The sequence below is a fragment of the Orbicella faveolata genome, unplaced genomic scaffold (assembly GCF_042242905.1).
Source record: "Orbicella faveolata isolate gen_17 unplaced genomic scaffold, um_ofav_v1 contig_12, whole genome shotgun sequence".
NCBI lineage: Eukaryota > Metazoa > Cnidaria > Anthozoa > Scleractinia > Merulinidae > Orbicella > Orbicella faveolata.
The window spans coordinates 20213252-20240000 of NW_028301539.1; the positions used below are offsets into that span (position 1 = coordinate 20213252).

General features: G+C 47.5%; 4 protein-coding genes and 2 non-coding genes across 6 annotated transcripts; all 6 read right to left on the minus strand.

Moving 5' to 3' along the window:
* Nucleotides 1-2339: 2339 nt before the first annotated feature.
* Nucleotides 2340-2825, minus strand: LOC149117064 (uncharacterized). Its single transcript, XM_089280850.1, has one exon. The coding sequence runs from the start codon at nucleotides 2823-2825 to the stop codon at nucleotides 2340-2342; it is 486 nt and encodes a 161-aa protein (XP_089136976.1).
* A 2934-nt stretch (nucleotides 2826-5759) lies between these two features.
* On the minus strand, nucleotides 5760-7419 carry LOC149117065 (uncharacterized; the record flags this gene model as incomplete). Its single annotated transcript, XM_089280855.1, has 1 exon — nucleotides 5760-7419. A coding segment is annotated over exon 1 (1536 nt), but the record flags the coding sequence as incomplete, so codon positions are not given.
* A 325-nt stretch (nucleotides 7420-7744) lies between these two features.
* On the minus strand, nucleotides 7745-7816 carry Trnah-gug (transfer RNA histidin (anticodon GUG)). Its single transcript has one exon. It is a non-coding gene; the product is annotated as a tRNA-His (tRNA).
* A 4788-nt stretch (nucleotides 7817-12604) lies between these two features.
* On the minus strand, nucleotides 12605-15690 carry LOC149117067 (uncharacterized). Its single transcript, XM_089282743.1, has 2 exons — nucleotides 14941-15690; nucleotides 12605-14681 (listed from the first exon to the last, which is right to left on the minus strand). Exons 1-2 carry the CDS (start codon nucleotides 15599-15601, stop codon nucleotides 13870-13872), a joined length of 1473 nt encoding a protein of 490 aa, XP_089138869.1. The 5' UTR covers nucleotides 15602-15690; the 3' UTR covers nucleotides 12605-13869.
* A 28-nt stretch (nucleotides 15691-15718) lies between these two features.
* LOC149117068 (uncharacterized protein F54H12.2-like) lies at nucleotides 15719-18331 on the minus strand. Its single transcript, XM_089282741.1, has one exon. It carries the CDS (start codon nucleotides 17671-17673, stop codon nucleotides 16291-16293), a length of 1383 nt encoding a protein of 460 aa, XP_089138867.1. The 5' UTR covers nucleotides 17674-18331; the 3' UTR covers nucleotides 15719-16290.
* A 3267-nt stretch (nucleotides 18332-21598) lies between these two features.
* On the minus strand, nucleotides 21599-21671 carry Trnam-cau (transfer RNA methionine (anticodon CAU)). The gene has a single exon. It is a non-coding gene; the product is annotated as a tRNA-Met (tRNA).
* Between the last annotated feature and the right edge of the window lie 5078 nt (nucleotides 21672-26749).

A 26749-nucleotide genomic window follows, 5' to 3' on the forward strand; every position in this document is an offset into this window, starting at 1 on the left:
TTTAAATGTCATCAGGTATTCTTGATGAGCAGATAGTAGCACTAGGCTAGGCCTTTCCGCACAATGGTCAGGTTTAGATATCGACGACATTCCGACGTCGCAAATCGAAAAACAACGTTATCAGTTTTGGTGCAAAAACGGTGGTATAATGGTCCACTACGCCTATGATTGATCAAGGTCCATTTCTAGGCTTCGCCCGTAATTAACATCCAACTTTTCACGGCAGCCAGAAACAACATACAACGCAAAAGGTAGGCAGTGTAAAAGGGCCGAGAAAAACAGAAAGGAAAGGGGCAACAAACAAAATTGAGAACTGTTAATGGCAAAAAAACAAAAAAAAAGGAGAAGTTTTGTATTTGTAAAAATGCTCAAACAAGACTTACATGGAGTGTAGTAACGTTCGTTTGTTAAAAAGCGATCTCCGGTCATCTCAGCGAAGTGAACGTCAACAATTACAACGCTTATCCGACGAGTGATCAGTTAAAAGCTTGCTGTGATATTCTCTCCTGTACTCGGAGCAGACCCAGTGGTAGCAACTTAGTCTTTCCAGCTTTGACGCTAGTTCGGGCAATCTTGCTGCAAGCCGTAAATAACTGTAGCTCCTTTCAATCCAGCTGCGCAATTTCGCATTTTTATGCGCAAGCTGTGAGTTCTTTGTTTTGTAAGTTCCATTGGAAAAGTGCACCTTTTCATGAGCCGCAATGTGGCCAAAAATCAGGGCTTCAACGGGATGAAGCCCGTTGAAGCCCGTTGAAGCCCCTCAGGCTTCTTCTTTCCAGTTGCTTAAATTGGAAAATTTACTGCGATGATCATTCTTCACTTTCATCTACAGCCGCAGTTCAAATATGAATTATTTCATATACACTTCACAACACGTAGTTATGTTTGGCCAAAAAACACTGGATCCAGATTACTTCGCGGCTAAACAGTTTTCCAAAATGGAGGCAGGTTCGGATGAGTTTGCTTGTGCTTGTGTTTGCGTCGAATTTCGCTTTCACTTGGGTCATCCCTATTGCTTACAATCTCGTTCCCAGAGCCCACGTGTCTTTTGGTCAGCGCCAACCAAAAGACACGTGGGCTCTGGGAACGAGATTGCCATGTAGTATACTAAAGCATGCGCCGTGCAACCGGAATTCCTAAAATCTTGGAGTCTGGAAATTGATCATTCCAGCGCTCCGTGTCTTCGCGCTGACCAAAAGACACGTGGGCTCTGGGAACGAGAATGTATTGCTTGCGTTTGTGCTCGCGCTAGTGCTTGCATCGCTGGTGAAAACCAGGCTTCAGCCTCAAGCCTAGTTGTAGGACAGAAGAGATGAAGAAAGAATTTGCAGTTTGCAGTTTGATTTAAGGGAGAACAAAAAAAGAAAAAAAGAAAGAAAGAAAGAAAGAAGGAATAAAACACAAACAGCGGTGATAAACATATTAAACTTACGCATTTTAATAACTTGACGTTTCGTATGCTACTTAACATACATTTTCAAAAGTGGAATAAAGACCGTTACAATTTTTGAAAACTATATATGAAATGTAAATAAGGGGTCTGGAAACGAGATTAAGAAACATCTGTTTCTTAACAGTAAAACAATAAAAGCCTAAGCTTATTAATAAAGTATCAGCTTCTCACTGCTGACGTTTATATTAAGAGCCGGCTTAAGTTCTTGGATAAGCAAAGTTTCTTTAATTTAACAATGATAATCTGTTTTACCAGAAGCTAGAATATCAAAATGATCCCACTTGATGTTGTGACCTGTGGCTTTTATATGGTCGGCAATGGCTGATGTGGGGTCATTCTCAGTGAGAGCCCTGAAATGTTCCGTTTTCCTATCATGAAGCCGTCGTTTTGTTTTGCCTATGTAAAAGTCACGGCAGTCCCAGCAAGCAGCTTTATAAATGACCTTAGATTTCTGTGAACGATTTAGACGGTCCTTGCATTGAAAGAAAGATTTGATTCGGCGAGTGCTTTGAAAAATTATGTTAAGATTGACAAATGAACAGAAATTGTATACACATGATTTCAGACGCTTAGAGATTTGGTCACTTTGTACACCTAAGTAAGGTAATAAAATGATAATATCTTTCTTCGGAACCGTAGGGACAGGGCTGCTTGGATTGTTTCTGTTTCTGTTTAGGACGTCGTTAACGTTGTAAGTGATAATACCTTGTGGGCAGCCATTTTGAAGCAGGAGTTTGCGAAGGTCATCAAGGGCAGATTTAAGCAGGAAAGCGGAGGAGCAAATTCGGTAACAGCGATAAGTAAGTGTACGAATGAGATTTATTTTGTACTTGCGTGGAGTGAAGGAATCCCATTTAGTATAAAGGCCAGTAAACGTCTTTTTCCGTTAGATGGATGTGGCAAAAGTGTTGTCTGGGCAGCGTTTGATGAGGATGTCTAAAAAAGGAATTTCATAGTCTTGTTCAAAATCAATAGTAAATTTGATACTCTCGTGACGACTGTTTAAATATCGCAGGAACTCATTAGCAGTGTATTTGCTGTCAAACATGGTGAAAGTGTCATCAACGTACCTATACCAGAGTGAAGGACGAATTTGACCTTTCGTGACCCATCTTTCTTCAAAGTGACACATGAAAATGTTCGCCAAAACTGGGCCTAACGGTGAACCCATGGCTACTCCATCTATTTGGTCGTAGTATTGGTCATCGAAGAGAAAATGGCTTTTCTTAGTGGCAAATTCTAATAATTTATGCAGAGCATCACGAGGTAACGTCGGAGGATCGGGTAGAGAATACAGTTTTTCAAGACAAATCTGTATTGCTTCATCGAGTGGCACATTTGTAAATAGTGAGCAGACATCAAAGGAGCACATTATTCCATTGTCATGTTTGTGTTTTTTTGCCCAGTCTGTAAAGCTAAAAGAGTCCTTAACAGTGTGTTGGTTTGTCGAAATCGGCTGAAGTATACCAACAAGGTAAGAAGCAAGGTTGTAGTTGTGGGTGTTAACAGATGAAACTATAGGGCGGAACGGGCAGAAAGAAAGAAAAAAATTATGAAAATAACTATAACCAATTCGAGACAGTATTGGTCTGACAGTAAATAATATTTTATTGCCAAGATTGTTTCGTTCATATTGTTTTAGTAAAAGAACCCTTCTTTCCTGCAGTGCTCATTTCCACTTGATATAGGAATTTTTATTCATTTTAAACTTTTGAAAATAGTACATGTGCGGACTTTGACATAAAGCCCGAGTTGGCACTTCTTCAAAGAAAGCTGAAACCCTTGAAAGAAACTGCTGAGCTTTCAACAGAAAGTACAACAATTGCGATTTTTTACGGAATAGTGACTTTTACAAGCGTTGTTAAGTGATCAGTACAAGTAAGTAGAACTGGCCAATTTTCATATCAATTAATAATGATCATAAATTGATTGATTCATATTTTATCATTTTTTTTGCGAATGTCTCAGTAGTATAGGGGAGCGGTTTGAGACCTAGCCAATCAGAGCGCGTTATTTGGGACACGTGACGCGTCTAGACCAATCAGCGTGCAGGATTTTCGGCTCAGGTCAGCGGTTGCACTAATGCTTTTTAGCGAGGTCTGGGGCGAGCTCGGTCAAAAGGGGACCGCGCGGGGCTGGGGACCTGAAGTGACGACAGACCACGTGATCCGTTTTCAAATTTTATTTTTTACAATTCTAGTAAATGATTGACATTGTCCATGTCGGTATCGTCGATATGGGTTCGGGTGTATCCGTAAGGATACGAGAGGAAGGTGTCGGGATCTATGACGCGTTTGTCGAAGACGACTTTGTATCGTTTGGTTTCTTCGACCGTTTCTAATGTTTTGGTTTGAACATTGCGTTTAATCTTGTGTGGATTGTGTACGCTGATTTCCCGTGGTTCTTCGCGGGGTTCGGTGACTTCCTGGATGACGTTTTCTTTTAACAGGTCAAAGTTCAACTGGGCTTGCCCACGTGTGTTGAGGGTGAAACCGCGTACCTTGCATTCGACTTTACCGTCGTTGGTTTGGTAACCGTAATTCTTGGGGCCAGCGGCCGCAAACTCCACGATGTGAGTACCTGGTTTCAATTCGCTGGTGAATTGGCCGAGATGATCGCCTAAGGGTGGCATGGGTTGCCCTTCTCGATGCGAGAAGATGATGGAATCCGTGTCGAAGTACAGGACTTGTTGGGGTTGGAGTTGACTGAGTCCTTCTCGGTAGAGTTTGAGTCTGGCCCAGCAGGTGGTGAAGCAGGCCACGAAAATGTTGATGTTGACTTGAACGGCTTCTTCGTCTTGGACGTGTTTGTAGACCAATTCGATCATTTCGTCGTTCATGACACGAAGGGTTTGAATTTCTTGACTGTCATCGGTCATGAGGGTGTGAAGCCTGGCGTGGGACGAAATGGCTTCGACTTGACTCTTGTTCCCTTGTTGCCCGTACTTGCCCCAGAAGCTGTTGAGCATCATTTTGGCCAGAGATCGCCGACCGGGATTTTTTTGAATTTGGTCGACCTCGAGTTGAATGCCTTCTTTGGCTAGGTAGTCGTCGAGGTACTGCTGACGTTTGGTCGCATCGTCACCCACCCAATCGGGCCAGCCGCTGGCTTCTTGCTTGATCTTGAGAAAGGTGTTCACGTAGGAAGAGAACAAGTCGTTGGAATTGCGTGGGAAGTGCCAAATTTCGTAGACGTATTGGATGATGTACCCTTGATGAAGGGCTTCTTGCAATTCGGGGGTGGGCCACGTACCCACCAGACATCGCTCTTGCTCGTTGTGGACGCAGCGATGACTGCGTTCGGTCAACGGTTTGGGTTGCTCGGTTTCCACGCACGTTCTACACAGTGGAAAGGTGAGTTTACCCCCACTGCGGTGGGGTAAGACGGGATGATACAACCCAAAGGGTGGTAGGATCTTGCATTTGACCAGACCAAAGTAACTGGAGATGTCGGTGCCTTCGGGTTGACTGATGATGGCGGGATGACCCACAGGGTAGGGACAGTTTTTGTTTGTCCAGGGGTAGAGGGAGGTGAAATCCAGGTACTGCACCGTTTCTCCCTGTTCCACTTGATGGTAAAGTTTGATGGCATTGGTGCGACCGCCGTAGAACGCGTCTCTGGGTTTGAGTCTGGGGACCAGGTCGAATGATTTTATCAGGCTCCGCAGGTATTCATCCTCTTGTTTGAGTTGTTCCCATTCGCATTGCCACATGACCACGACATGGTAGCCCGCGGCCAAGAGACTCGCTTCTTTGAGTTGAGTGGCTTCGTAAACATCGCGCATGGTCTGATCGCACATTTTGTGACGCGTGCGGTCGCGGTCCGGGTAACACTTGGGACACCCGTGCCAGAAGCAACCGTGAAATTCATACACGGTACGAGTGGTGTCGTCGTACCCATCCACGAAGAAGGTTTTGTCTCCGCGTAGAATTACGTGTTCCCCTCCGTTAAGGGCGTGTCGAATGTGGCGATCGGGTTGTCGGTTCATGTAGGTCAACCATTCCAGGGACGCGAGGGAATGCAGTTTGCCTTGTCTATGCCATCCACTGATGGGTTCCGAAGCGATGGTGCGTTCTGGCATGTGTTTGGTGCGGTAGAAGAGATTGCAGGCGGAGGCGATGGTGAGACAGCGTTGGAGAGGATTGAAGCCGCTGATGGCTTCGAATTCTTGGCAGAACACTTCGCATGCCCCTTTGAGGAGCAGTACGTCGGATTCGCAGTAGGCCACGAGTTCCGCTTGGAAATCGAATATCAAGTCGGGCTCGGCGAGTTGTTGAGCATACCAGCGTTCGAACTCTTGCGCGCGTTCGGTGGACATGCCTTGGGGGTCATAATGCTCTTTGTCGGGTAGAGGTCCCACGTAATCCTGATGGTCGGGGGTGTTGAAGAAGTGGGGGAAGAACCCTTTCTTTTGTTCAACCAGTCCGAAGGCTTTGGGAAAATTGGCCAGTGGCATTTGAAAGAAGCAGAGAGAATCTTTGAAAACAATGTCTCCTGCATTGATGGACAAAGACATAATCTTGGCGCCGTTGACCACTTGTTCGGGCACGACGTATTGTTGGTAGAGTTCATTCAGTATCAAGTAAGAATCGAACCCTTGTGAATTGTGGGCTAGGACGGTGAGGGTACAATCCTGCGCCAAAGCTCTCAGCCAATCCAGGAAATCTCGAATGCAAGTGGTGCCTTCAAAGTGAAAGAGTTCCTGGCAGTTGGAGGTGGCGGCGCACACTAGGTTGGGGACGTGGACACCCGTGTCTTGCATGGTTTCGCTGTCCCAGTAGACGAAGAGATGGTCTTTGGTCTGTACGCTCTGCGAACCGTCCGCTTTGCGTTTTCTGGATTTCAGTAATTTGCGCTTTTCTTCTAACTTGGTGGGATTCTGAATGAAGCATTGGTGTTGGTAGAGATTGTGATACTCCTTGCAGGAGGGACATTCGGCGGTGCCGCACACGTGACGCGTTTCCATTTCGCGAGGTCTGAGTAATCTGTTGCACCGAGGACACTTGCGTAGGGAACTGCAGACATTTTTAATTTTTTTGGCGGCGTTGGCTTGTGTGCCGTCCATCTTGGAGTAAGTGTGATGATTAGCCAAGCACTGTTCTCCGAAGAAGGCGCGGTGACAGCGAGGGCAGGTGTGTGTGGTGTCACTGGCGCGACGATAATCTTCACACTGGGTTTGACAGCAGGCGGGACATTTCTTACCGCGGCAGGGGTGATGATGGATGTCATCGGTCTGGTAGCTTTTCTCGCACTCGATGCAAAAGTTATTTTGACCTATGAAGGCGGAAATGGAATTGCAACCGTGGTAATGGTTACCCACTTTGATGAGGATGACTCGTTTCTCACGTGGCGGACCTTTGAAAATGATTTGATAATTATGATCCATTGAAAGCACCACGATCTGATAATCGGTGAGATGGCGTTGGAAGGTGTGGAGTTCGGTGATGCCGCAAGGTCCTTCGGGGACACCCGCAGCTTGATGGAGTGCCTTGGCCTTTCTGGCTTGAGCGGGTTTACCTCGTCGTAGGTTGACGTAGTGGGGATGTCGACTGCCTAGGTCGCAGTAGGCTTGCATGGTGACCAGGGCCCTTGCACAACAGAGTTCATCCTCGTTGTTGATTTGGATGACACACTTTTTGAGATCAAGTAGCTTGTCGAGGGCTAAGCTGGCTTTGCGAAGCCGCTGTTTCCCGCTACCTCGTCCTGGATCTCGGATATGTGAAATGTGTAACGAGAAGGTGTCATCCAATCGGAACTGTTCGTTGGAGTTTAACATCTTGGAAATTTGTTGCATGATTTCTTGGGCTCTGAGATCATTATCCATCCATTCTCGGACACGCATGCGAGCTGAGTGATAAGAGTGTCTCAATCGGTTGGAATTGATGTTGATGAGAAAGTGATCGTTGCGATCGACTTCGGGATCTTGGATGATTTGGTCTCGTATGGCGCGTTGGAGGGCTCGTTCTATTTGACGCGGTAATATTTGTCGTTGGTTGGTGGAGAGAGGTGCAGCACCACCGCGTTGCATCAACCGTCCCACGTAATTTCGATGTCGGACGCCTAAATGGCGAACGCGTCGATCCAAGTGAGGCGTTAAGAGAAAATCAAAGCCTTGTTCAATGTCGTCCAAATGTTGGGCTAAGCGGGCGTTGTCTTCTTCATCGTCCAGGTCAAAATCGTCTCTCGGGAAGCGAAACATGGTGAGACTGATGGGAGGATCAAAGTCTCATTGGTTTTAATGGTGTGAGTCCACCAATAGTAAAAAAGTACTTTTTCAACACGTGAAAAAATTGCTCCGACCAGGAATCGAACCTGAGTCTTCGCGGCCACAACGCGACGTCTTAACCACTAGACCATCGAAGCATGCGTGGGAGGGATCTACGTTTTATAGGGTGGTGGTTCCCGCCTTTTTTTAATGACGTATGAGTGGGGGGTACCCCCATCCCCCTCTGGTGACGTCATGTCACGTGTCTTAATTCCGCGTGTATAAAAATGGGACGCCTTGGCGGTGGTGATTCGACTGATGAAGCTGGAAGTGAGTATACCATTGGCGAAGCTTACTTTGGAGGTGGACATATTTGCGCTGGCTGTGATTGGTGTTGTGGTGATTGAAGTTTGCCACCATTTGAAGAAATAGGTGAGTTAACAATGGATACCTTGAATCGATGCCGTCGTAAGATGACTACTTTGAATCAGTGGGTGAATGAGTGGAAGGAGCGTGAGAAAGAAAATGGCGCCAGTTTATTATACAATGACTTGCGTAATCTGTCTCGTTTTATTGGTGCGGTGCTGCGTGACATTGACTGTTTGTTCGCGGAAGAGCAGTTGGGCTTTTTGAGTGAGATGCATTTGAAAGAGTTGCGAATGAATGTGAACCGTGCTCTTAAAGGCTACAAACGTTTGTTTTTTAGCTATGATCAGTCATTGGGATTACCTACCACTTGAAATTCAAACGTACATTCTCGATTTGAGGCTGCGACAGGAACGATTGAATGTCTTGACGTCAGCACAAAAGGGATTGTGCGAAGAAATGAGATTATACCATGTTTTGAAAGATAAATGGAGAATAGGACATTTGAGGTGTGAGCCTCACCGATGTAATTTATGTATTGCTTTTCATTCGAGAGTGTATGGACATTATCGCGAACATAGGGTGTTGTTAGGTTACTCTTTGAAACAAGCGGCAAATAACGTGACGGTGGCCAGACGCAACATGTTGAATGAGCCGGGTTATGTTGTTTTTGTTGTAGAATGACAAGCCGTTGGGATTACCTACCACCCGAAATTCAATCGTACATTCTCGATTTGAGGTTGCGACAGGAACGATTGGACAGGGTGTCGGACCGACAAAAAGAGTTGTGTGAAATGATTCGAACCTGTCATCGTGTCAAACGTGAATGGGACCTAGGTCACGTGAGATGTCAACCTTTTCGGTGTTTTATTTGTAACGAAGTGAATTGGAAGGATGGGCGTATCATTGACTTTATCTATCACGAAAAAGTGATTGGGTATTATAACGGTCGAACGGTGTTGATGGGTAATTGTTTGCAACAAGTGTACATGCGAGAAGTCAAACAAAATTTGTCCCTCTTTTTTCCTTAGCGAATGGATATCAAGACCAAAGTGAAATTGAGCAAAGAAGTCGAAAGTTACTGGGATTTGTTACCCTGGCACATTGCCTCGAAAATTGTGAACTTAAAAATAAAACAAGAGTATTTGGACGAGATTGAGAAAGAAAAAAGAAAAAAATTGTGTGAGGAGATTAGGAAGTTTCATGAGTTGAAAGTAAGATGGGCGATAGGCTCTGTTATGTGTAAATCTTCATTGATTCCATGTCAAGAAGGATGTCTTAAATGGTATGGGAAATACGTGGATTTACAAGGTAAACAGAGAAGGGCCTTTTTGGCGTTTAATTTGGATCTTGCCTTGCAACGTTATAATCATGTTAAATCCTTTATACATCATAGTTGATAGGGCGTCTTCCCACCAGGGAAATGGACACATGTCCCACTTGTAAAAAAAAGGTCTTTAAATGGTTATTAAAATGTTTTTTGCAGAACAAAATGGCTGCATTTAATCCCGTGGATCATTCGATCCAATGTGTGGTGTACTCCAGTTCTGAGATGAAAGACGGTGAAAAGCTCTTCATGTTGGAATGTTGCAAAGAGGGGGTGCATAACTCCTGTCTGGCGAGACCACCCAATGGAACGCACTTGGTGTGTCCCAAATGTCGCATTGAGACCTGTGCCCATAATCAAATCGTACAGAAGGATCACTTCACGGAGAAGGACATGGATCTCGTGGATCTGTGTTTCCTGAAACATCAGGTGGTCTCACGCATTCCCATGACCCAACAAGAGATCCATCAGCTACGCGTGGCTAGTAACGTGCCCGGGTTGAACGCCCTACGTCACGTCAGTCATCGCGTCTTTTTGACGGGCCTGGTCTTTTGGGTCCCTCTGAAGAAAAGCGTGTTCTGCGAGTGGGAGGATGTGGCTGCTCGCTTGTCCCTGGGTCTGACTTACAACAACCTCTCCGAGATGCGTTCCCGCTACGATCTGCGCGTGGAGAGGGATCAGAAAGGGGATGCCTTTCACCACTTTTTGGATCACTTGCTGGAGTGTGCCATCCAGGATGAGGAGGTGGTCGGTCGGACTTGTCTGCTCAAGACCTGTCGCTGCCCCCTGTTCCCAGAGTGTCAAGGCTTTGCCTCTATCTTTGGGAAGGAGCGTACGTCCAACATAGTGGCCCTTGCCAACCGCAGTTATTTTTACGAGCGCGTGGAGAAAGGGATCTACAATAATTTCAGGATGGTTTATAATCGTGCCAATAAGAAGAAGAAACCATAAGTCAAAAACACAATGTATCTTTTAATTTCAACATGATTCAATAAAGTTACAGTTTCAAACGTTTCTTGGCTTGCATGATGCGTTTCACCACCCTTTCCGTCATGGTCTTCCTACCGGGTAACCTGTCAATGGCCTTGATCATCTTGGTGTCGGCCTTCCACTTGTCCTGCAGATTCTTGGCCCGACTGTAATCGATGTCGTGTTGTTTGGCGAGTCGGTCCAAACGATTGATGCCAGGATCTCCTCGAGCCAGTCGTTTTTTCAGTTTGGTGCCCGGCCCCATGTACTGATAGCCCGGCCAATGAAATTCGATACCCGTCTTGCCCAACAGTTTCTGAATGTCTAAACCGTAACCGCGTTGCTTTTTGCGAGTCCTGGTCCTGTTGGCTCTAGTTCTTGCCATAGCTGAGACGTCGTTTGCTGGGGTTTTTCCACTCTTCCCAAGGCTTCAGGCGTTCGGCCGCTGTGGGTTTGCGCTTCTTAGGTTTCTTGGTGACTTTCTTGGGACTGTAACCACCCTCTTCGTCGTCGGTGTCAATTGATTGGGGATCCAGACCAATGCCCCTTAAAAAGCCTTTCTTGGCTCCGCTCAACATGCTTTGTTTCAAACCACCCGATTTTGGCTTCTTACCGCTGGATATGGGTCGCGGTATGCGACTCGGCTTAGCACTGGAGGCAGGCTTTTTCACGGTCTTGGGTGTTTCGGGTAAGAGTCGACGGGGTTTGATCCCAGACGGACCCGCGGGTGTGAACACTTCTTGCTTGATCCTGGCTGGGGTTTGACCTTTAATGACTTGTTTCAACAAGTTTTCCAAGGGAGTTTCCAGGGCTTCTTCATCCGGTGCAGGGGCACCCACGCCAGCCCGTGGGGCACCTCCTGTCCGAATCCGTTTGGTCAATCGAGCCTGTTCACGCGCCAAGGGTTTGACCATCTTGACGGCAATCCCGTCAGGAATGGTGGTATTACCCAAGATCAATTGTTTTTCTGCGGCCAATCGCCCTGCTTTGTTCAAGAGGGCGCTTTGTGAAATCTGTCCTTTGTAGTAATCTTGCAAACGTTCGAATTCACTGACCGGTACCATCATGACCTCTTCCGTCATACTGCAACGCGGTTTCAAAACAGTCTTGCCAGTAACTTGCTTCTTGACGGGCTTTTTCCAATTTCAATTGCAGACTCTGGATGGTCTCGTTGGGTTTGGCACAGGTATTGCAGGGAATGACCACGTCTTCCACGTCGTCTTGGACTCGTATGCAATCCTCACACCCGTGACCGTATTTTAAAGCCAAATATTCCTGTTCGAGAGCTCTGTATTTTCGATGCTGACGCTCTTGAACGAGTTTGAGTTGTTCTTCCCTGCGATTGGCTTCTTGTAACAATCCAATGAGCTTGGTCATGTTGTCTTTGATCTCGACTAGTTTTCGGTTCTCGCTCACGCGTTCAGGCACCACGTCGACGCCCTGCAAGGGGTAACCCTCAACGTCTCGACCCGACATGTTCGTAACACTCATTCAAACCTCGCCAGAAGCCACTCCCTGTTTGAGCCAACAGATGTTGACGCCTCCTCTTCAGTGAATTTCTGCGCTTCCCCACTTCGCGCAACACGTTCTTATGGCGTTGAAGTTTTCGAAGCGTCTGAGGCTCGACGGGAATTCTCTTTTTCAACAGATTCAAGACCATTTCACTGACGGCGTTGATCTGGTCGGCGTTAGCGTGTTCCAACATCTCTTGACGTTTGAAACGATTGGCTTCTTGGAGAATGCTGGTCAAGAACGGGCGTTGTCGCCGTAATCGATTCATCGTCTCTTTCTGAGTCGGTAGGAAGGGGTGAAGTCTTTTATGCCCTGAATCGACTCCACCACTTTGACGCCCGCTGGAACACGGAACGGGGTCTTGCGTTTTTTCTTGACGGGTTTGAGGGTAGATTGAAAGGGTATTTTCCGAATGGTGCGTTCCAACTTGGGTCGGTGCTTTTGAACCTGTTTGTCAAAAAGGTTGGTGAACCAATTCGCCGCCCCGAACACTTTGTCTCCACCTCGTTGCAGTATCTTGGCTCGGGAGAGCCTGGAGAGCTTACCTCGCCGTCTTGCCATGATTTCGAATGGGTGGTTGGAGTCAAGACCCCGCTTTTATCATCTTGGCCAAGGGTGTCTTGACGGCTGGGATGCGTTTCAATAAACTCAAGAGGGTGGTTCTACGATTGAAACAGATGGGTTTTTTCTTGGCACGACTCTTGGCGAATTTGCTCACATCTCCGAACTTGTCTTCGTACCAATGCCTCTTTTTCATTCTTCTTTTCCTATCTTCTTTGGGTGAAAGGGTGGGAGCTCTCTTGCGTTTCCTGCGCGTGGTGACGGTAGCCGGTAATTCACCGGTGTCAAGGACACCCATCGGAGCCATTGGAGCCATTGGAGCCGGTTGAAGAGCGACTCTTCTTGCGGGTACTGGTTGTTTTTTTCGGACCATGTTGAAAGCACTCGGTTGAGGCGTTTTTTTACCAGGTTTTCCGTAGCGTTTTTCCAAATTGGCTATGACGTTGTCCAAATATCGATGCCCTCGAAACTGAAGATCCATGAGGTGTCAACCAATTAGGTAGGCGTGGTAATGAATGACTTGGGGTTTTCACTCATCGCTTTTTATAGAGCCAAGGTTGTTTGCGATGACGATAGCTGCTTTGAGCCGCACCGCTAAAACCCATGCGTTGGTAATCCTTGCGTTTTCCCAAAGTGTAGCCCATTTTGGCCGCACTGGCAAAGATGTTGCCTCCGCCTTGTCGTTTCTTTCGCTTCTTCTTGGTGACGGCTTGCAAGGCTCGTTTGGCGCCGTAACTGGCTGCGCCGGAAGCCGCCCCCAAACCCACGGCTTTACCCAGGGCAATGCCAGCCGGCACGAGTGCAGCCAAAGGTAGGACACCGCCCTTCTGTTTCTTCTTACGACGCCGTCTTCTCATCATGAGCGCGAGCCCTGCGGTGGTGAGCATGGACGCGGGTAGGTTACCTCCCTTCTGTTTCATGGTGAACAATGAACCCTCATGGACTTGGATCGTCTAATTTATGCTCTTTTTGGTAAGGAATGTAACGAAATTTCAGGTCGTACTGTTTGACGTAGGCGTCCTTGATAGGTTGGGTCAAATCCGTGATGGTATCGTCTATGGTTTGCAATTTCACCAGGAAGCCTTCGAACTCGTCCAAGGGAAAGCCGCGCACGTAGGTTCTCAATTCGATCAAGGTCTTTTCATGGGCAGTGAACGCAAAACGACTCATGTCCATCTTGATGGAAAAATTCTTGAAATCATTCCAACCCTTGACCAAGGTGCCTAAAGCGGTCAAGATGGCCACGACGACATGTTGTTCCCAAAGCACGCCGATGATCATGCTCAAGGCCATCATGAGTAAAGCCAGTCCATTGAGAAAACAGAACCACGTTTTGAAATGATAAAACATTCGCTTCCGATACCACCATTGTCGATGATAATATTTGTACAATCCGTCCAATCGCGACAAGGATTCCTCTTCCATACTGTTTCTGTAAGCCCCGTTGAGTAAACTCACATCGATGGTCATGGCTAGTCAGTTCGAAACACTGCTCGAATTGCGGGTCACTTGGGGTCTTCCTCCGTCTTTGTAGGTGGTCGTGATGGTGTTGGTGGTGGTGATACCTGCGATACGTCGTCCTCGAGCCGTTTGTTGCTGATCGTTCAACAACATTTGCAATTGACGTTGTAAACTGTCTTGAGCCATGCGTGATCTGGGAGTGGAAACAGCACTGCTTTCATCATCGTCGTCATCATCGTCGTCATCATCATCGTCGTCTCCACCACCACCGCCTCCAGCTCCGCCTCTACCACCTCTACCACCTCTACCACCTCTGCCACCTCGACCCCGTCTGGGTTGCTTCCCACCTCGACCCCGTCTGGGTTGCTTCCCACCTCGACCTCGTCCAGCTGGTGTCTTGTATCCCACGGTGGCTCTACCTGTGGTTGTACGAGCCAGGTACCCTCGTCCAGGTGGTGTAGGAGTTCGACCGGGTACGTCTCGACGCGTATCCAGACCAGAAGGACCCGCTCGGGCTGGTGGAGGACTCGCACCCACGCCTGCGACACTCCCTGTGGGGCGGGGACTACGTCGTGGCGTACTGCTAGTCACGGGTCCTGCGGTGCCTGCTCCAGCGGGGGGTGTATTCCGTAGGGGTGACCTAGTGGTCGTACCCACGCCAGGACTCAAACTTTGAATGTACTGACTCAAAAAGTCGTCGTTGTAAGCGTAGCTCAAGTCGATGTCCTCCATCGGTGAAATGGGGGAAGGCAAGGCTTGAGCGATGAGACTGGGCGAGGTGCCCACGCCAGCTGGAGAGGTGCTCATTGTAGAAGGTCGGTGTATTTCTTTTCTCGAGCCACCAGTCTTTGGGCCAACAACAGTTTATATTGAATGTGATCGGTCAAATTCTCTTGGTTATATGCGTTTAAAACGGCTTGTACATCGCGTTTACCGCTGCACTGTAAGATTTGTCTCATAGGTTCGCACTCGACATTGCGCTCATGCATGCAGTCCAATTGATTTTTGCAAATCGCTAGGAATCGCGGGAACCACTCGACTTCACTGCGCAGCATCTTCACTTCAACTGATGCATTCGCATGCAGCCCTTTTCTTTTAGTAGATGACTGAGAATCCGCTCATCGTCGCGGCTTTTGGGATGTAAATCCAATAAGAGATAGCCAAACGGACGGTCGGTCACCTTTCGAAAGGTCTCTTGCACATCCTGCCATCGCGACGGAAAGGCTTGCAACAATAAATTTCGCATCCCCAGTTGATCTCGAGGGTTCTTGAATCCCACGATGTAATGAGCATTTCTAGAGATGCTCTTGGAAAATTTACCGGGTGGAAACATGTCTTGCGATAAATAGATCACTGTGATGTTGCGATGGTGGGAATCTTTGGTGAAGAGATCCAAGACCCGTTTGTCGTTCCCTCCTTCTTCCATCAAATCGTCCATCACCAGTAAGCCACCCTTGGGAAACCAGATGGGTAAGAGATCCGAGTCGGGAATGCCGTGATGGAATTTCACGCCACACTCTTTCAGGGGTTTGAATCCGTCTTGCCATGAACCGTAACAGTAATAAATGCGTTTGGGCGTGGTCTCGAACAGATCGAGATTGTCCATCAATAATTGGGTAGTGAACACCGTTTTCCCCGATCCCGACGGACCCACTACCATCATGCTGGAAGGCGTGTTGAATCGAAAGGCTTGACGTCGTTCCATGGTCGAGTCCCATATGGATGAGACAAAAGGAGTGCGTTTCATATATAAACCGTCTGGGTCCCTTATGAAAAAGCGTGAGGTCCGGATAGACAGGATTCCCTTTCCTGGGCGCGGGAGCCATAAATCAACACGCACTTGTCTTGACACCTTGACTTCACATTTTTATTACAATAAATGTCTTACACCGCAACGAGAGGTACAAGTGTCTTGCTCGTAATCACATCGGCAGACTTGCTCCCAATTCAGCTCTTTGTGTATCAATTTTTTTAACATTTGTCCCACTTTATGATCATTTTGTACGTAATCGTGTGGACTGAAACGACGTAGAAACGTGTTCATGTCATGTCCTTTGGATCGATCGATCAAAAACATCAACGCGTAATCGCCGCAACTCTGACTGTACAGCGATTGCAGACTCTTGCCGTTGTGGACGTTGAACTTCCAATGGTGATCCAACCACCTCTGTAAAGGTTCCGTGGTCAGGTAGGTATCCAAGGGCAGGGCGTAACTGTCCATGATCTCGCAAACGTTATTACACGTCCATAGCGCAATCCAATGTCGACCCGGTTGGCCTTGAGGGTCCGTGTTGACAATGTAACCCACGGGTCCTTTCTTGTGGGGTTTCTCGGGTAAACGATCGCAAGGCACGGTGCCGTAAAAATAGGGTTTCAAACTGGGTTGACTCCTAGCCAACACGTCCAACTGCACATTGTTTAAACTGACTTTTTCCATTACACTTGGTACACGTCGTATTGCACGGTCTTGTTGCTATTGATCTCCAAGAGATTTTCAAATTCGGCGTAGAGGATGGCCGTGACGTTGGCACCTTGATCGGCTCCAAAGTCGAACACCAACCGCAACTCACCGCTCAGCTTGGGGTTCAACACTGGACTGTTGAGGCAACCGTTGGCGGCGTTCTCAAATACAAATAGCGTACATCCTTTCCCTCGTCCCCAATCTTTGGCTCTCACCATGTTTCCTTTACTCTTGCACAAACTTCCCGTGGCTTGTAGAAATTGTCTATAACCTCTCATGTCTCTGCTGCCATTGGTATGGAGCAATTCCAAGACTTCATAGGGATAGGCTTCTCCTCTCACCAATTGTTTGATGCTGGTCAGATTAAATTGCTGGAAGGTAAAGGGATACTCATCGTCTGCACCGTTGAAGGCTGTAGAAGCCACTAATCCCACCACTAGCATGTTGGGTAACCGGTTTTGGAACGGGTTGGTGATTTCATAGTGTAACTCGTTTTGCGTGATGTTGTAGGTCCTGATCTCGCTTCTGACCGTGGGATAGCTCACCACGTTTCTTCCACTACCCATATCATTCATCAATTCTCGGTAGACGGACGGGTTAAGTCTGACTTGGCAAAGATACAGTTTCACTTTGATGTCTCGTGAATCCATACGGAAGGCCACAGCACCCTCCATTTTCCAACTCCACACAGCTGGAGAATTGAAGTACATCTGAATCCCAATCTGCACATTGGGTATCAAGAGTTTGCTGAGGTGAAACACTTCGATGTGGGAAACGAAGCTGTAAACGCGCGTCTGACTATCCGTGCCAGTGGCTTGGGCTCTGAGTTCACGCACCAGGTCTTGTCTATCCGGGGGTAGCGCTTTGAAATCATTGTGTGCCAGATTCAGTTGAGTGGCTGTCAAAGTGTTGGGTACATTGACATGATTGAACCAGCCTTGAGGTCTCAAGATGGTGTCACCATCGTCTCTGTCAAAATTCAGTAAGGTTTCGATGTAGGCTTTGTAATGGTAGGTGTCCGTCTGAGGACTGATGAGCGTACCATTGAGTCGCACACTGATCTGTTTGAAGAGGGAGTGAGCAATGTTGTTGACCAAAAAAGTGTTTTCGGCGGCCACGGCATCGCCTCCCGCTGCTTTCTGCAATTTCCATTCCAGTTCGAAGTAACTGCGTGACAAATCGATGTAATCTTCTTGAGGATCGATCTGAAAATCGATGGGGTTGATGCCCGTGGTGAAAGGATGTACGGGTACCATCCGATAACTCGAGATACTCAGATCCGTGGGCGGTACCCGAAACAAATTCAACATGGGGTTCTTGACCCCCGCTGAACCAGGGAGAGGGACAATGTCCGTCATCGTCGTCGTTTAGGTCCTCGTCGGTGTCTTCTCTTGAGAGCGCTCCGTACCCAAGTGGGGTCTAGACCTCGTCTGCGGTGGGGTAAGAAGGTACCCCCTTTTTGTAGTCTTCTGCCTCGCGTCAACTCACTGACGATGGGAGGAATGCGTCGAACGCGTCTCGAATAAATGGGATTCATATTCATTTTCCAAAAATGTCGTCCAACTTGCGTTTGGCAGCTCGGTTGATTTCGTTCAACGCTTTGCGTTTAATGGCTCGTCTCCCACCGGCCTTCACGCCTCGAATACCACCTGCAATGTTGGGTAATCCCATGGGTCCACCCTTTTTTAAACCTTGCCATCCTTCTCGTAAACTGGATCCCGAAAAGTCTCGTAAGAAACCTCGTCCCATTTGACCGTCGGGTTTGAAACGCGTCAAAGCACCGCCTCTCATTCTTGTTTAAAGTGTAGCGTGACGATGGTATTACCTGCTCCGAATTTCGTCAATTCCCCAGTGGTCTCCGCGACTTGTGTCTCGATAATGTCGATGTAATCTTTGCGTACCGGAATATATTGAACATGGAGGGGTTCAAAATACTGGAAGCCTTTGCCTTCTCGTTGGTAGTTCACTTCTCGTAACAGATCCGTGACTTGATTCCCCACCACCCCGCTGGTCCCTACATCCGAATACACCATCAGCGAACGCGAGGTGGAGCCCGTCACGTTCTTGAACGAGGTGTTGAGATTGATGAACCGCCAGTTAAGGGTGGTGGTCAATTTAACTCTCTTGCCATTTCCGTGCAATTCCCAATAGGGTTCGCCTGTGGTGGGGTTGATGTCGACGGCCGCCGGCACTTTCAGTTCTTCGGTGTTCAGCTCCAGGGACAAATTGGGACCAATCTCCACATTACTACCATTCTTCTTGAACCATCCCATGTCAATACCCAGTTCCAGGTTGACATAGAATTGGGGGTAAGAATGACCGTTGTGGAGCCTCCTGTGGATATTTGTGTTATCGAAGACAAAATCGTCGCCTTCGAATCGGAAATTCAAAAGATTGCTTTTCTTGGTGGTTGGATCCGAGAAGAGGTAACCCGCTCGAAGCCTCTTTTCTATCACGGTGGTGTCAAAAAAGGTCTTGACGGTCTTCATGAACTCCACTCCTGTCAGATTTGACAAACCGTCCGCGCGAAGGTGTTCGGGCTTGAAATCCCCCCCATCGATATTGTGTCGGTTATTCAGTTGTATGGTGTCTCTCACATACCAATAGCCTTCAAACATCACCTCATCCCCTTGCAACAAGGGAGGGACTTGACTCTTGGGGTCTGGTAACGAGATACTGCTGAGACCCACTTTCCAATTGGCGCCTTCCATTTTCAAAGGATGAGGGAGACGAATCTTGAAATGATTGGATTTGTTCTCGGGATACTCGGTCTTGCTACTGTGGCTCGGTAGACTCACGTAAAAATCCGTCATGTTTAAAATGCAAGGTCACCGTCGTCACACCCTGAGGAAAGTTCACCAACGCTCCGTCGTTCTCGGCCACCTGCGTCTCGATAATGTCAAACACGTCGCTGCGCACCGGTAAATATTGAATGTGGTGGGGTTCAAAGGTCATACTGTTCTTATCGTGCGGCACTTCTCTCAAGAGATCGGTGACTTGGTTCCCCATGACGGTACTTTGTGCCACGTTGCAATAGACATACAGGGGCGTTCGAAGCTTCTCATTTACATTCACGTCACCACCATAGTGCTGATCGTAGAGCTCGTCCAGATAGTCGAAGCGCCAATTGCAGTAGGGACTGAGTTGTAAGGACCCATCGCTTGTGATGTTCCAAAAATTCGTAGAATGCGCGTTGTGTTGATCCTTCCAATCGAGTTTGAAAGCGGGCACCACATCGTCTTTGAAGAATTTAATCACGTGATGACTCAATTTGTAATCGGCAATGCCAGTCTTTTCCACCCACTTGAGTTTCTTGACCAATTCAGGACCAAACCATATTTTGGGACGCAATCTCACTGTGTCACCAACCGTTTCATTGAGGAAGGTATCGCTGTTGTCGATGATTAAGGAATTCCCTTCCCAACGAAACACAGCGTAGTACTTCTTCCCGTCATGAGTGCGTAGACTTTCTTTTTCTTTTTCCATGAAGTGCGTCAAACGATCTTGGTAACGACCCACCAGGTATTGCATGAGCGATTTCCCACTCGTGACTTTGACTCGGTCCTCGTGCAGATCAGACCCCCTGACGGTAAAAGTGTTACGGTAGTGATCAGGAATCCAGCTACCATCGGACAAAAGTACGAAACTTTCCATACTCCATTTAAATTCCAACAGGGTGTCGTCGTCTTCGAATAGGTGCGGTCGGTGCGTCAACTGTTCATAACGTCGTAAAGGTGGGGGTGGGTAAGAAATACTGCTCAAACCCACTTTCCATCCTTCCTCTTTCAATTGGATCTGGTAAGGCAAACGGTTCTTGAAACTGTTGGCTTGATTGGAGGGGAATTCCGTGGTACTGGAACTGCTGATCAATTGGATGTAAAACTCCTTCATCTCGTCTTGACCAAGGCTCCTTTCTCAATCCACGTGTCGTATTTGTTTGGCCACCCTTTCCACCGAACCAAGACTTTATTCCCTTTGCGTTTGACAATCTTTTCCACGCGAAACAGATCGTCGCTCTTCACCGTCACTTTCTGCAAATCCTGAGCGTAAAACGTACCACTCAACGGCGTTCCGTCCCACTCTTTAATCTTATAAGTAGGTATCACACCCGACACCACACGAGCCACCACAAACACCTCTTCGGTCCAACCGGGTAAATACCCTTTCTTGAACAGGCGATATTTCTTATTCAATCGCACCCGATCCCCCACTTTCAACTCGGGCGGTACGCGTTTGGCTTGCAGTCGATCCGCGTACAGCGTCTTCCACACCTGCTCTTCGTTCCCCAGGTTGACTTTCTCGGGCGCCATCTTGATACTGCGGTGGTAGGAACGATTGTATCCCGTCACCAAATCCTTCAAGACGGGTAAATAACTGAACGTGTTCTTGATCGTAAAATAGCGGTACATGCGTTTCTTCAACGTGCGATTGAATCGTTCGATCACACTGGCTTTGGTATCGCCGCTGGTGGAAAAATGACGTATGTCTTTTCGCGTCATCAAGGCTTGAAAGGTCCTGTTGTAAAATTCTTTCCCGTCGTCGGTTTGCAACTTGCGAGGGATCCTACCCCCACTGCGTTTCAAAATTTTCTCGAAGGCGGCCGTCACGTCCTTACCCGTCTTGGACTTGACCGGTTCCACCCAAGCGTACTTGGACAACACGTCCAACACCGTCAACAGGTACTTGTACCCTCGATTCGATTTGGCAATGTTCCCCACTTCGATGAGATCCGCCATCCATTGTTCGTCCATACCGTAGACCATGACCGGTACCGTACGAAAACGTCTGCGGGTGGGTTTGTGAAGCGTGTAGCCCAAACTGGCTTCCAACCGCTGGCGTACCGGTCCAATGGGTAAGCCTCGTGCTTTGGCGAAACGCGTCACGCCACCCAGACTTCCCGGGACACTGGGATCCTCGTAGGCCCGCACCAAATTTGCATACCGATCCACCTTCTTCTTTTTCTTACTCATAACGTCGACAATCGGCACAGTGCTTGTCTAATCAGCTCGGGGTGTTCTCGTCTTATGATAGAGTACCAGACGAGTGACATGGGTTGTCGTTTCAACCACAATATGAAGACCACGAAACGCCAGATGTTCTCTTCGACATGCGTCTCCAAAAACACATGTTCGGGGTCAAACGCCATCAACGAGGGAATGGGATCGTTCCTTTCATACTGCGCATATAAAAGCTCGCAGCGCTCGCACAGACTATACCACGCACTCGCCATGCTGACCAAAAATGATTTTTTATTTTTCACATGACCGTGTTTTATACAAAAAAGGACTAAACCAGGATTCGAACCTGGGACCTTTGGGTTATGAGCCCAACGCGCTGACCACTACACCATTTAGTCATCCTCGTTCATCAAACAGTGATTCAAACTATTTACAAGGTCTCTCTCCGTCATCAGTTCCACCAGTAAGTCCTCCATCTTTTCAATCAGTTCTCTGAAATACGCAGGCGTCCCCAATGAAATCGGGCGGTTCAGTTTGTCGCTCAGTCTCACAGAGATATCTCGGGCGTAGGTCAGTGGCTCCACCATCTTCTTGATCTTCTGTCTCATCATGAAGGCCAAACAAGACGTGGCCATCAGACAGAATCGGTTCTTCATTCGGGTCGGGGGAAGGTTGGTTGGTACAAAACGAATGACATCCAATTCCTTGATGTAGATCATGCAGTACCAATCGATGGTGAATAGAAAGGTTCGACGCACTTGAGATTTCAGTAAAGGGAGAATCTGCCATCCCCATTCAGGACGTCGACGGAGGAGTTCAGGAATGGTCCACTCGTGCTCGGGTTTACCGTAAAACAAAATGTCAAACACCAACATATCATGGACCCCTTCGTCTTCATCGAGGCAACCCAAAGGCGACACCTGAAAGCCGCACGCCGACTCGATCAAATCCACGATCTCGTTGCTGTTACTGTACAACACGGTCAACATCTCGAATCAAATGATCAAATAACTGCCACGCAAAGTTTTATAGTAAAAAAACGCCAGACGCTCATTGGTCAATAGCACAACACACCACCCAACGTAAAAGTACTGAATCACGAGGTAAACCAATGTTCGTTGTCCATGGCTCTCATGAAGGTGTCAAGGGTCGCTTTCTCGTCGCCAGTCGCCTTCCACTCTTTCCACCCTGTTCGCAAACCATCCACCAGCTTAGGCAACTTGACGCGACTTCCCGCGGCATCCATCTTGTCTGCCACTTTCAAAATGCCTCCAGACAAAACGCCTCGGTACTTATCCATCTTGGCCCCTATTGCAACGGCTTCCTCCAACATGATGGTATCAATGGTCTTTTTGATCAACAAAAGCAAAGCATCCTGTTCTTCTTTCTTCTCTTCTTTATTCTCTTCTTCAACCTCCGTCTTCACAACAGGGATCTGCTGCTTGGTAGGTGGTTTGGTTTTCCTCCTTCTCTTCAAGGTGGTCTTGTCTTCAACCAGGGGAGTCTCTTCGCTGCAATCCATCGTGTCAAGTGAACTCCCAACAGCCAAGCGCGTTTTTTTATACACCTAGACCCGTCCATCAAGTAAAATTACTTTCGTGATGGAAACGTACTGCGCACGTGATGGGAAAAGTACGGACCACGTCATGGGAAAGTACTGGCTCTTGATTGGTCCAAAGTAGAACCCTATAAATACAAGGACAGCCTTTGATTTCCCATCAGTCGCGATTAAGCATCGCAAGCAAATGGAGCCACCGCCAACCAGTCCAGAGGAATCCCCCACGCGCTATAGGTTACCAGACCATGAAGAAGAGGGTAAAGGTTTGGTCGATTATAGTCTCAATCCTCATTCGCCCGCCAAATATCCCCTTCGTACCAAGAAGAGAAAGAAAACGGACAAAAATAAGAAGAACAAGAAACTCAAACAGGAACCAGGTAAACGAGTTCATTTCCATACTAAAGTCACGGTCAAACTCATTCAGGATAAAAGGCACTACTCCATGCAAGAAGTAGCATTAAGCTGTGAAGACGATTATCCCTTAAGAAACAGTGACTTCGCTTTAAAACGACAAGAACAAAAACTCATCCTCAAACTTCAACACCAACGTCGCCCTTTCGGTCCTAGACGTAGGCGTATACTCGAGCGGTTAGAAAAAGAAAATAACTTGTCCTCTGTTTCTCAGACGCAGACAAACTCCCCGCCATCCACACCTTCTGGGAAGTCAAAGAAGAAGACAAGCCAAACGAATTTGATCCCGACGCTTTCCTCGACGGTATGAAACAAGCATTGAACTACAGGAACCCTTCACCACCCCACACTCTTCCTTGCCCTAGACACCCCAAGCAAGAATTAAAGAAGCGGGAGACCACCACGGCCTACGGACCTTGGTCCTATTACAAATGTCCCGTACCCGATTGTTTTGCCTGTTCAGGCATAGACAACGTGCAGCATTATGTAGCTTCCAGCCAACGTATGCTGAACGACTACTATGTACAACTACCCGTGGAAAAAATGAAATGCTATTGCCAAAGACCTCTCATCATGAGCATGTCCAAATCAGAAAAGAACCCGGGCAAGTTTTACTTCAGGTGTGCCAGGCGCCAATGCAACCTCTTTCAGTGGGCCGATGAATACCCCCAAAGCAAGGTCAGAGCCTGGTTAGAAGAGGGACGGAAAGTTTGGTTGGAACCCCACTCCCTTCAACCCACTATAGAGGGTCTGGATCCCTTTGAATTGAAGTGGAGTCGAGCTGATTTGAGCCCACGGACCAAGTCCGGCCTAGACCGACTACTCCGAGAGAATACGCCCCAACAATTTCACGACCAGTACCTCTAAGACGAATTCACCCCCAAAGAACGTTTGTACCTGGAACGAAGAGGTTTACCTCCACCTATAAGAGACAGTGCATAAAAACACAGTCATTCAGTTTCAAACATGGAAGGGTTACAGCACAAACTTTGCTTCATTTTGGATTTAGAAGGTTTTTTCGTGAACAAGACCTTTCAAGTCAGAGAACTGGGTTATTACGCTTGGAACCAAGAGCATGGAAGACACGCCTTCAGTATCCCCATCCCTTACAAAGAGTTGAGCGACAAAGACAAACGAACCGTGCATTTCGTGATAAAGAAGATCCACGGATTGAGCTATCAACCCCTCAAGGCTGAATACTACCACAAACCCGAAGAACTCAAAGACCTGGTCCTGAACCTCTACGCCAGGTACAAACAAGGGCAGAGAACCGTGGTGGGGTACAAGGGAGGACACGTGGAAAAACATTTGTTAAAGGCACTGAATATTCCCTCGATTGATCTCGAAACATTGGGTTGTCCCAAATACGACAAACTCAGACACATTATTTCAAACGAACGTTTATTACCTAGTTGCGGATTTCATCAAGACGAGAGCATCCATCATTGTCCAGTCACAGAATGTCACGCTTTCTGGTTTTGGTTGACAAACATTGTTCAATAAAAAAGTTTTTTTTACACATTGTCTCTTTCAAAATTGACTGATGTACTCAAACAACTTGTCCATGCCTGCCAGACGCACTTCCATGTCTTCTTTGGCCTTCTGCCTCTCTACACTATTGCCATATTCCTCATTAATCTTGATCAAACGCCCTCGACACTTTTGCAATCTCAGGATCACCCTCAGTATAAGCTTCATCTTTCTATCTAACAATTCCCGCGCATCATCAGTCCTAGCGCGTCGCCTCTTGGATTGCACGCGTTCCCACTCGTCACTTAACTGTTCTAACGTCATGTCCACTTCTGCCACGATGGTGAGGAAACCTCGTGTAATCGGCATTTTGAAATAAAAGCAAGTATGGCGCGCACTCCTCTTTTAATACTCACCTCCACCAATCAACGCCTTTCTCATGACGTCACCAGAGGGGGGATGGGGGGTACCCCCCTCTACCGGACCCATAAAAAAATCACATGACCCGCTCCTATTTAAAAGAAGCGAGCCAGAGCACATGCTGTAATTATCATGGCTTCCCGACAAAGTCTACGATTACAAGGTATGGGACCCGAACTCTCTCCGTTCAAAGATGCCTGCTTCATCTGTTTATTGGAATTAGATATCCAATCCGTCACACGTTGTCGCGTCATGCCCTGTTGCGGCAAATTTCTACACAAACGCTGCTTCAAAAAGGCCAACGAACGAAGCTTCCAATGCGGTCATTGTCGTCGTCCCTGTCTCGATGATAGTAACGACACCGTCAGCGTTGATGACGACCACGATCTACGAGCTAACGAACAGTTGAATGCCAGTCCCGACAATCACCCGATTTGGGTACCACCTCACGAACTCGCAGGTCTCACGCCCTTGGAACGCGCCCGAAATGCCATCGCTGATACACGAGCCAGCGCCACGGCTCACAACATTCACCAAGAAGGGAGCAGCTCCTGGGACACGCTACCTTTTCGCATTGATCCTCTTGTGTGGTACATCTTCTGGGTCCAACTGGATTGGTTCATCTCCACTTCGCCCGATGGCAGAAACCCCATGTTCATTCACGCCTCAGTCAACACCCCCAACGAGCCCACCCCAGAAGTCAGAAAAACCTTTTACCGATTGATCAACAGAATCATTCCCGGCGCCGTGTATCCCTGCCTGCAAGAAGTCGTGCACCGAGAACACTTTACTCATATTGCAGACTACGAACGGGAAGGACGAAGGTACGCTTTTGACAGAAACGAAGTCACCGTCACCAACATTCGTATCACGCGATTTTGGTCACCCGAATACTACCCAGACGCACCCTACACCAGCGGATTAACCTGGACACAATCTGGATTGTAAAAAATAAAATTTGAAAACGGATCACGTGGTCTGTCGTCACTTCAGGTCCCCAGCCCCGCGCGGTCCCCTTTTGACCGAGCTCGCCCCAGACCTCGCTAAAAAGCATTAGTGCAACCGCTGACCTGAGCCGAAAATCCTGCACGCTGATTGGTCTAGACGCGTCACGTGTCCCAAATAACGCGCTCTGATTGGCTAGGTCTCAAACCGCTCCCCTATACTACTTGTCTCAAAGGCTTAAGAATTTTATTAAGTGATAAATGGTATATTCGAAGATAGAATATTTCCAGATGGGGCCTCTTACAGGGTCATCTGCAGTTCTAAAACCGTTTGGTTTAACTGTTTCACTAAGGACTCAGCGAGTGATAGAGACCAATATTCCCAGTACTTGATTGGAAAAAATAGTGTGAGGAAAATAAGAAATTACTCAGGCAAAACCAAGTGGTCCATCAATCTAGCTGTGTGAAAACGAGACGAAAACATCTCAAACAGAAGTTTATCTATCAACAAAAACGCCTCGGGGATTTTTTAAGCGTCTACGTTATTCATTTTTTTTTTTGCGCTGCTGCGTGTTTCTCAATGGTTTCAAAATCGTGTGTGACGACGTTTGTCTAAATCGAACACAGGGTTTGTCCCCCTCCCGTCGACGATAAACTCTGGTGTACTGGTAAT